The sequence below is a fragment of the Buceros rhinoceros genome, unplaced genomic scaffold, assembly GCF_000710305.1.
Source record: "Buceros rhinoceros silvestris isolate BGI_N320 unplaced genomic scaffold, ASM71030v1 scaffold11433, whole genome shotgun sequence".
NCBI classification, from domain to species: Eukaryota; Metazoa; Chordata; class Aves; order Bucerotiformes; family Bucerotidae; genus Buceros; species Buceros rhinoceros.
The window spans coordinates 21,052-31,041 of NW_010403097.1; the positions used below are offsets into that span (position 1 = coordinate 21,052).

The following is a 9,990-nucleotide window of genomic DNA, read 5'->3' on the forward strand; positions in this document are numbered from 1 at the left end:
GGAAGGCCTGCTGATTTAGGCCACACATTTTCATTCTGCTCTGGGAAGCTGCCTTGGCTATGCTAGACAATGGAGACACTGCTCTGTGGTACCATGCCTGGGGAAGCAACCCTGTGCCCCGCATTGTGTTCCTCCTGCTCCAATGTCTGGCAGCCATACCTTCAAGTCATTGTTGAAGAGCTTCCCCACACTCTGGAAGCAGCCACTGGGCAGCTGGTGCTTCTGCAGCCAGAGCAGAGCACTGTGCACATGATCCTTATTGATGTAAATGTGAGAGCTGGCTTGTCCAAAGGACCTGGCTACAAAAGCTGTCAGCCTGTGGGCAGAGCACAAAGGAATCCTCTGTTACAGCCAGAACAATAGGCTTGGGATGGCAGTACCACCGCTGGGGTCACTCACCATGTGTTGCCCTCATGGTCAGCTTTCCCAAAGGCACTGTAGGAGCCATCATCATGTTTGTAGAGCAGCTGACGCTGGTAACCTGTGAAAACAGGTGCCCGGGCACAACTCTCAGTGTGAGAGCCTGTAGCATCTCATACTGTAACCTTGCTGTGGGAAGAAAGCTTCACATCAAGAGACTCCACCAGGCCCTACAGTCAGAGACACCGAGCAAAACCTACCACCTCACAATTTTCCCTATGCATCCCACAGCACCAGCGTGACAAGAAGCGGTTGCACAGCATCACTGAAGTGTACTGTGCAGCTCTTCTACGTTACTAGAGCTGTTCCGTGCAAGTGCTGTGGGTATCTGCCCTGCTGGTTTGCAGAACAGTGACATGCTAAGGCACCCCATGTCTCCCTGTGCCCCACGGGAACCCTCATAGGCACCTTGTTGTGAATAAAAAGAGCTGTAAGAGTGAGTGAGGAAGAAGGCTTTTCCTAGAGCGGACTGATATGAAGCCTTTTGTCAGCACTTCTAGCCCTGTTGGGACTCAAGAAAGGGCTTTTTATGGGACATACAGAAAGCAACAAGGCCGTGCCTTTAAGCTCTGAGGGCTGTCACACACTGTCCACACCTGTCTGCTCTTCTTTCACCTTCTGCATGGCCTCGTTGTTTATCCTCCACCTTGCCTCCCTGCTGCCACCACTCTCTTGGGTAGGCCTCCCTCTCCCAGATTTCTGACCCAACTCAAAGTACAAGACAGAAACGGGGAGGGAGAGGGTGTAAAATCCTGTCCATGGATTGCTGAGCTTGCAGCAATGCGGAATAAGAGACTGGCAGGCTAAAATGTGAGTCACATTGCAGAACGAGACACAGACACGGGTATTGTATTAAATTCAAATTCTATTAGACAGAGCTGACATGCCCCCAGAATATGTGTCCTAAAACATGGGGAAACACTAAGCTAACAAACTCCTATCTATCCCCAAAGGCCACTCTTTATTCCAATTAATAATGGCTGATACCCTATTTCCACAAGGAACTTCCGTCTGCCTCAGAATCAAGAGAACAAACCACAGGCATCACATAATGATGGAAATCATTAATTACCCACGCCCTTCTCAAAGTCTTAGTACCTCAATAACGCGCAGAGACCAAAGTCCTGCTTCTTCAGAAATGCGCTTTTCCTTCCATGAGACATTACCACTATTCTCTGCGATACTTTCCTTTGTCACAGCTGTGGCAGTGCTCCACTCCTTCCCCGCACCTCCCCACCAGACCAGTGCCCCACACTCTTGATTTGCAGTACCTCTGTTTTGCAGTAGAAGGGAGAAGGACAATGCTTACCTGTTTTCAGGAATCTGATTGCTATATCTTCAATTTCTGGGTCCAGCTGTTTAGTTTTATTCAAGTACTGGAGTATGAAGATGTTTGGTGCAAACTGAACCATGTTCTGTTCACCACAGCCAAAGGGCATGCTTAGCAGCTGGTGTAAATTTTGAAGTGCTGGGCCCATGGTGTCCCCTTAAGTTTGAAGTGGAGAGGCAGTAAAAAGGAAAAGTATGTAAAAAAGTATTCAGCAGTATGAAACACCTTCTCTAAACTCTACTGGGATACTGGAAAAGAGCCAGCTCTTCACTGAACAGAGATGATTAAGATTTCTGCTTATCCTCGCTAGATTAGTCCAGCACAGAAAGGTGCTGGAACCAACATCATGATGTCCACCAACATCATGGTTGTGGCAAGAGGGAGGAAATGTGAAAATTGAGGATGTCTGAAGAATGGTGAAGAGAGAGCTGTTGTTCCTGAGAAGGTATCGAGGAGAGGAAAGAATTAAAGAGGCAAACTAGGTAGCAGTCTGCAGGGATGGTTTGGTACGCTTAGGTAGATGGCAGTGTCAAACATGAGAGGAGATACCCCATTTTGTGCCCTCTCTTCCAGCCACTTGGGAATCATCCAGGATCATAGTTTATGAGAGGAATAAATATTGGAAGAAACTACTTGTTCTACATTTCTGAGACCAACATCACCCCCCTTGCAGTTTATCTCATGAGGAAGTGTGTTGATGCATCATTAAAACCAAAATGCAAGCTCTTCCCACTGGGGACCCCAAGAGCAGGGAAAGCCTTTCTCACCAATCACAGAGAAAGTGGCTCGGCCAGATCCCTCCAGCACTTCTGCAGGCAGAGTCAGGGAGAACTCTTCAGAGACGGTGTTATCTGAGGAAGGCAGAGCTCAGAAATTTATCCCATAGAAGAAGCAACAAATGTGACATCCCAAGGAGACCCGGGTGAGGCTCAGTCTAACATTGAGTCATAGCAGATAGAGACTTGCAAACAAATGCCTCGGTACAGGAAACTTTGCCAAGTAGGAGACAGACGTGGACAAACTATAGTGGTTGCTCTCCCAGGCAGGGATGGTTCCACGAGTGCTTGGTCTCTCACCAATTTCCCCCCCTCCCACCCCCCCACCTCGGAGTATTTACAGTAGTAGTCCCATTCCTTCCATCCTGCTCTCATGATCGATAGCAGTCAGGGGTTTTTGTCCCATACCTGCAGCGCAGAGAAAGGCGTTTTGGGTCTTCTCTTGCAGGACACCTCCTGGCTGCAGATTGAGAAAGAGGAGTTCAGATAGGGAAAGCAGGAAGGGAAATCACCACCCCTCAACAGGCCTTTCTGCTTCCAAGAAGAACGGGCTAAAATTCCTCTTAGCATCTTGCTAATTTTCCCAGGGGACAACCCACTGTCCTCAGGTGTTCTCCACCCTGAGGTGTGACTAACCTTCACAAGCAGAGGTTTTATCACTGTGTCTCTCTCTCCTTGCAAAGGTGTCACAGCAATCCTGTTATCACACAGAACATGTGAATCTTCTGCCACACCGCTCACAGTGACGTTCAGTTTGCCTGCAGGGAGCACAGGGGCGCGTTGTTGAGCTCTTGCAGCAGACAGCTGTATGTACGAGCATTGGGACCAGACAACAGAGGCAAGCAAATTCCACCCCTCCTCCCGCTAGCTGCCACACATCCCTCTGCTCAACCTCACCCAGCCTGGTGGCTGTCACATTCCACATGAAGGTTTTTGCTTCGTTGGCACAGAGGCAGCTGGTGAAATGGCAGCCTGGACAAGCATCCACCTTTAGTTCTGGTGTCTCTGTAAGGGTGATGCGCACCTGAGTGTGGTGGGGTGTACAAGCACACATTGTCATAGTGTTAGCAACAGGCAGTACACAAAGGAGCAAATGCTGTGGGTCATGGAGTGAAAGGCTGTGCTTTGTGGCTCAGATGCCAATGTCTCAAGCTCCTGAGAAGCTCATAGCTTGCCTCTGGGCTCAAGATTTTGCTCCAACAGAGGTCCTGTAATTGGAGGAATACTCACCTGGATACAGTCCTTGAGGTAGTTGAAGACAGTAGCTTTTAGGCTGAAAGTCTCTCCTTGGATCACAGAGTATGGCAGTGACAGATCCACGAAGAAAGGCTGGAAGACCCTAAGAGTGGTCATAGGCGAGAACCCAAAGCCAGTATCGGCAACACAAAAGGTGTTGGCATTCCATTCTGTGATGGTGTCAGGCACAGCAAGTTGGAGAGATGCTTGGCCATCATCTCTATGGCAGGAAGAGAGAGAGAGAAAAACTTGCTTAAAAGCAGTCAGAAGTCTCCAGGGGTCTCTCTGAGGAAGACAGGTAGAGACTATTTTTACCAACCCGACAGAGACTAAATCCCAAACCCAGGTCTCTGGGAAGAAAGTCCGTGGTTTTGGCTTCTTGTCATCAGATTGAGGTGCAGAACCAGCTTGGTCAAGCTGACTGTACGCTGGAAAGCAAGGGATACCTCAGAAAACAGCGTATGTAGCTACAGGTTAAATTAGTTCTTCATTCACAGACGATCTCACACAAACCATAAATGCTTTGTGACCCAGAACTGGAGTGGACAGGGTTGGTGTTTCATTGAGAGCGTGACACTGTGTGTATCTTTGGGGAGCACAGCTTTAGGAAGATGGAGTTTAGCCTGAGGCTCCGTCTGACAGATCCATCAAGTTTGGTCTGGATCCAGGGTGAGACAGCATGCTCAAGTGGAGCTGTGTTCTTTTAAATAATCTGTGCAAGTGCTGGTGAAGAGCATACTACGTTTTCTGTGAAAAGTGCGGAACATAGGGATGGCAAATAAAGCAAAGAAATTTGAGCTTTTCTTTGTGATTTATAAATCAGGTCCATTGAACTGGAAACAAGCTTTGTTCTTCTCATACATGAACAAGAAACGCAAGCAGGATGGTACTGGGAGAGGAGAGCCTCTTCAGTCAAAAGACATGGACAAGTCCGTTCCTTACCAACAGCTTGGTCTTCTAGAGAATACTTCACCAAAAAGTCTGGTCGCACACAGGAAACTGGTTTCTTGATTCTAGTATTGGTTAATATTTTCATGCGCAATATCTAGGAAAACAGTGAAGAGAGTAAATCGATTATAAATAAAAGGGAACAAGGAATTTTGAAGTATCTCATGATAGCAGGTATCATAAGGGGGTGGCGTAGCTGAAACACTTCATGGAGAGTACAGGCCCTCACCTTTTCTGCATGTACATGCCTGTGGACTTGTCATATGTTTCAGGACAGTGATCTGTAACAGGATCACTAATAATTGAGATAGATACAGTGGAATCTCCTTTAACTAGCATCCAACATGGTCTGGGAGAAGCATCTAGCAGCCAGCACAGTACCACGCCTTTGGGGGGAATCAGCCTCTGCATTTGTAGGTAGAGTTCTGTCAGCCTGAGAAGCACATGCAACTCAGCCCCCATTTCGGGTTGTTTTCAGTGTGTTGTTACCCTCTTTTCCTATTCTGAGGTGCTTTTACTTGCACGTATTTCTTTAAACAGCATTCTGTCAGAAGCAGAACTTCTGGGGTTTCAGTTAGCAGACATGTTGTTAAGCTTTTTCTGGCTAATGTGCTTATTAGCAGATTAGCTTATTTTGACAGTCGTCTTGACAGTTTGCTATAAAGCCAAACTGTGAGGGACTTCGTTTTATTAAAATTGCTTTGAGAAGAAGTAAGAAGAGATTTAATGAAACACAGGGTAAAGAAGTTTGCAAATAAAATAGTAGCCAAGTGGTCAGCGGTCAAAATATGGCAAGGTGCGCAGGTCTTACTGGGGTATTCTTGCTGCTTCCCCTTTGTAGATATGGTAGCCCAAACTAAGTTTGTTCATTTTCACATTGTCTTTCTCTAATCAGGTGGTTTGCACTATGCTTGCTCATAAGCTTCATCTTTCCCCACAGTCCTCAAATCCATGTGGCCACACTAAAGAACAACGCACAGATGACTTGCAGCAATGAAAGCCGGGGCAGCGGAAGTTTGCTAAGAGTAAATTCATGTAGGCATTCAGGATGGCACACTGGCAACCGTTGGCTCAGGAAAAGTTTAGTGGAAGTGTAGACACTCACCTTAAACAGATTAAAGACATCAGCGTCACTTTGGTACCATGGTGCTTCCATCCGAGTTTTTTTGTGCAGACTGGGTCGCTCAGGCACACAAGGGTATGCCTCAAAATCTTCCAAGTGATAAGGGAACCCTCGTCCTCCAATTATAAAGCTGTCGTCAAAGACCCCCTCATAAAGCTGCAATGGAAAAAACAGCGGTCTTCATAATAAACCAGCCAACAAGCATGTGTACAAGTCAAATATTTGGATTGCAGCCCTCTATTCTACTTTGTAAAGTTTTGCTGTTGAGAAAGTGCACAGCGGTCTTCATAATAAACCGGCCAACAAGCATGTGTACGAGTCAAATATTTGGATTGCAGCCCTCTATTATACTTTGTAAAGTTTTGCTGTTGAGAAAGTGCGAAGGAGCGGGGTGGCCTACACAGCACCAGGTTTGCTGGTGTCAGGTGGGATTCACCTTTCTCAAAGGGGGAAGCGGGTCTTTGCTCATGAGCTTGTGGGGGTCATTGACAGGGCTTTAAACTAGACTTGAATGGTGGGGCAGGATAATATCAGGCTTGCCTGTGACGAGCTGTGAGATGACTCACCAGATTAGAGGGACAGGATACTAGTGAGGGCTCTCAGCCTGTTGCTTTGAGGTGTGCTGGGGACACTGCAGCACAATTGAAGTCTTAGGAGATGAGCCAGGGGCTCCTGTGGTAATAGGAGCCAAGAGGGAAATAGGTGAAAAATCTCAAAGGCATTAAGGGGTGTTCCTCTAAGAAGATGACATGGCCAAGAGCACAGCTGAAGTGCCTCTACACCAAAGCGTGCAGCATGGGCAACAAACAGGAACAGTTGGAAGGTACTGTGATGCTAGAAAGCTGTGACCTTATTGCCATTACTGAAACTTGGTGGAACGAATCCCATGGCTGGAGTGTGACTATTGATGGGTACAAGCTGTTCAGAAGGGATTTTCAGTTCTTGCAGTATTTTTGTTCTCTTAAATGTATTCCTCTGAAATGCGCAACTGCTCTAAGGTAAGGTCTGTCAGCTCTTCCAGATTCTCAGAATGCACCTGGGTGCCAACAAAATCCTGACCACTTTTCACCAACCACTGTGTGCACTGGATGCTGTCGCCTCACTAGTTTTCTAAACTCAGGTACTCAGCCTGATCTGTCATATGGATATAATTCAGCAATGTTTGGGAGAGTGGGACAGAAGGACTCTACTGGGGCAAAATTCCATTTCAAAGGTTTAGTCTCACTACCTGGTGGAATATGGAAGAGCAGAGAGACAGGTGGATGTGAGGAAAGCTGCTAAACACTATCCCTCCATGTGTTAAGCACCAGCATCTCTCTGAAGCTGCTTTCCTTGCCTACCCCTGCAGTGCCTTGCATCATCCACCACTCTCCAGGCAAGGCTCCACTACTGCATGGAGACAGAAGGCATGCAGTCACTAGGGGGTTGGTCATGGCAGGCTGCACTCACTCTTTGTGCTGTTGGGGTATGTTTCACATTCAGGAGGACACTCTTGTCCACGGCTTTGACAGAGCACAAGGACCCTGGAGCAGCCTTGAGATCCAGACTGACTTTTGATCCTGGGACTTCTTCTTTGTGTGAGAAATCCAGCGCCACCTGCAAAAGAAGACAGGGTCAGAGGGCCTAGCGTTGGTAAGTGGGACTCTGTGACACTTAGATGCCTGGGCAGCAGAGGCAAAGACAGGGAATAAGGTAGGGAAGGGGGGTGAGATGCTGATACAGGCCCTTCTGGAAATCCACTCGGAACGTTCCAGGGGCTGCAGTGAATATAGCCCAGCCAGAATTCCCCTACCACCACACATTCACCACCCTCTCTTCCAGAGCTACCACATGGAGCTAAGTAGCCAGACTTCTCTTCTGTGTTAGGGAGAACATGGTGGGGTAGTGTGTTCCCAAGTCAGTCATGAGGAACAGGGGAGAAAACAGTTCAAGGGGGCCTGGCTTACTCCTTGGGAAAGGCTTGCCAGTCCGTACTGGGGAGGGCAGGACTAGGAATTCAGGGAAGAAGGAGGTAACCTGTTCTGCTTCCCAGCCAGAAATACTGGGCATCTGGTTTGGCATGTATCCGGTTTACATCTCTTGGCTGAGGATAAAACAGAACCAGAATCCACAGAAGGCCAGGGCACATCAATGATGCTATTGAACTTGTGTTCTACTCACCTTGTGTCTAAAGCACTTTTCTACTTGAAACTCTTCCACATCAGCCACAACCTCTCCATCCAAGAAGACTGCATACAGGAGAAGCTTGATGTCAGGCAGAAAGTCATTGCCAATAGCCAGAGTCAATGAGAAAGAGCCCTGCAGATCTGCAGAAGGTAGCAGCAAGGAAGAGAGGAAAAACATTCAATTGAAACAGCTCATTGGGATAGGACACACGACAAGAATCAATAGAGGGAATTTAATAATGTCTACCTGCAGATAAGAATATCCCACACAGATACTGTTATAGATTAACAATAAACCCAGGATACTGGCCACTTCTTTGGGCCAAGTTTGGCAAAAATATTCCTCTTCTCTACTGCACCTTAGATAAACAGGCAAACTACACAAATTTTATATCTCCTCCAAAGGTACAAGATAGCAGCAAAGTCATAAATTTGGATATTAGGTCAATTAGAGAAGGCAGGAGAAGGACATTGGCCTAGAAGAACACTGAACTGAGAGGAGATTGGTCTGTTGAGGTGGACCACCACGAAGAACTCAGTTCAACAGCTCCCACCTGTGGATAAGAATGACACCTGCAGAGATTGTCACTGGAGAGCAGTCACAGTTTTCTGGGGAGTGTTATGAGGCGCTTAATTTCTACTCACTGTCATGCTGGATAATTGGCACCTGCTTCTTTCCACTGAAAAGGATTTTGCCTTTTGCTATCACCTGAAGAGCAAAGAGAAGAGCCACTCAAGGGTCTGAATTCTGACAGCGAGAAGGGTAGGAAGAGAGAAGGACATCTCGCAGATGTTGTCACAGAAGCTCCTCTGGCAGGACATGATCTAAAGAGCTCTGCAGCAGAGATGGTGATAGTTTAACTGGGAAGAAATTTGAGGGGTGTTGGTTAGGCAATGAGAAGTGGCTGCTTGCAAATCCAGAGGTACATCTGAAGGTAAGAGCAGCTGCTCTTAAGCCCCAGCACGCTCTGATCATCACATTACTAGGATACAGTACTTTTTGACCACAGAAATGAGCCCAGTTCAGTAAACAAGATACTCATAAGCTCCCAGTTAGGCTGTAGTCAAACTCTTACTTCGGACTCACTTTCCTGAAAGTGGACTTCATCAAAATATGATTACATATGTCTGGAGTGCATCGACTCACTATGCGATTTCAAGCCTTCTCCTGTAAACGTGCAGACCAGGGGATGTCGGCTGCCCCAGAGATTGCCTCTTAGTTCCTGGACAGATTTCTTCAAACACAAATGGAAGTCTGGGGTACACCTGCTGGGCGGAAACCAGGCTAGCCCTAGACCAGGGGATGTCAGCTGCCCCGGAGATTGCCTCTTAGTTCCTGGACAGATTTCTTCAGACACAAATGGAAGTCTGGGGTACACCTGCTGGGCGGAAACCAGGCTAGCCCTCCACGGCCACACATACAAACATAATTACTTTTAAGGTGAATGGCAGGCATCCATCACTCAAGCTTAAGTCAAGACACTCCTAACAAAGCAAAGCAGCGGAAGGCTTGAAGCAGATTCAGGAACTGGAAAACAAGAGGAGGTTTGGGCTGAACAGAGCTCACAAACTGACTTATGCTGCCCTGGGAGCAGCTTACCCTTTCCCGTGAGTACCTATGAGATGTGTGAAAATGATAAAATGACAGTAAGCGTAGTCTTGCCCTGAGATTCAGCTGTCTTCTGTGCTCACCAAGTAGTAGAAATCAATGTGGTCTGCTTCGGAGCTGAGTTTATTCTGGTCAAGGATATAATCCACTTGCACTTCCTGCTCTTGATCACAGGGCATCACATCATTCCTGGCCTTGATCTCAAGGAAGCTGTTGCTCTCAGAGTAGAAAGGTTTCAGCCAGTGGAAGCTATACTCCAATTCTTCGGGATTTTCAGAAGAATCTTGCTCATCACGATTTTCAAGGTTGTAGGAACCCTTCAGAGCACAAAACCGTGAGTTGGTAATCAGTAGTGAGTGCTACAAGGGAGCTGGTACTCCTGC

At 47.2% G+C, this 9,990-nt stretch overlaps 1 protein-coding gene across 1 annotated transcript in view; it reads right to left on the bottom strand.

The window, feature by feature from the left end:
- Positions 1–9,990, bottom strand: part of LOC104490576 (alpha-2-macroglobulin-like protein 1) — a gene marked incomplete at its 3' end in the record, with an annotated part of 39,708 nt that overhangs the window by 19,205 nt on the left and 10,513 nt on the right. Inside the window, exons 13-27 of the mRNA XM_010132876.1 lie at positions 9,691–9,924; positions 8,644–8,707; positions 7,994–8,139; positions 7,283–7,429; positions 5,816–5,989; positions 4,705–4,807; positions 4,082–4,190; positions 3,757–3,982; positions 3,424–3,550; positions 3,163–3,284; positions 2,935–2,986; positions 2,518–2,601; positions 1,730–1,906; positions 400–481; positions 160–316 (exon numbers count right to left, since the gene is read on the bottom strand). Coding sequence (XP_010131178.1) covers positions 160–316; positions 400–481; positions 1,730–1,906; positions 2,518–2,601; positions 2,935–2,986; positions 3,163–3,284; positions 3,424–3,550; positions 3,757–3,982; positions 4,082–4,190; positions 4,705–4,807; positions 5,816–5,989; positions 7,283–7,429; positions 7,994–8,139; positions 8,644–8,707; positions 9,691–9,924 — 2,004 coding nt within the window. The remainder of the gene's footprint in view (positions 1–159; positions 317–399; positions 482–1,729; positions 1,907–2,517; positions 2,602–2,934; positions 2,987–3,162; positions 3,285–3,423; positions 3,551–3,756; positions 3,983–4,081; positions 4,191–4,704; positions 4,808–5,815; positions 5,990–7,282; positions 7,430–7,993; positions 8,140–8,643; positions 8,708–9,690; positions 9,925–9,990) is intronic.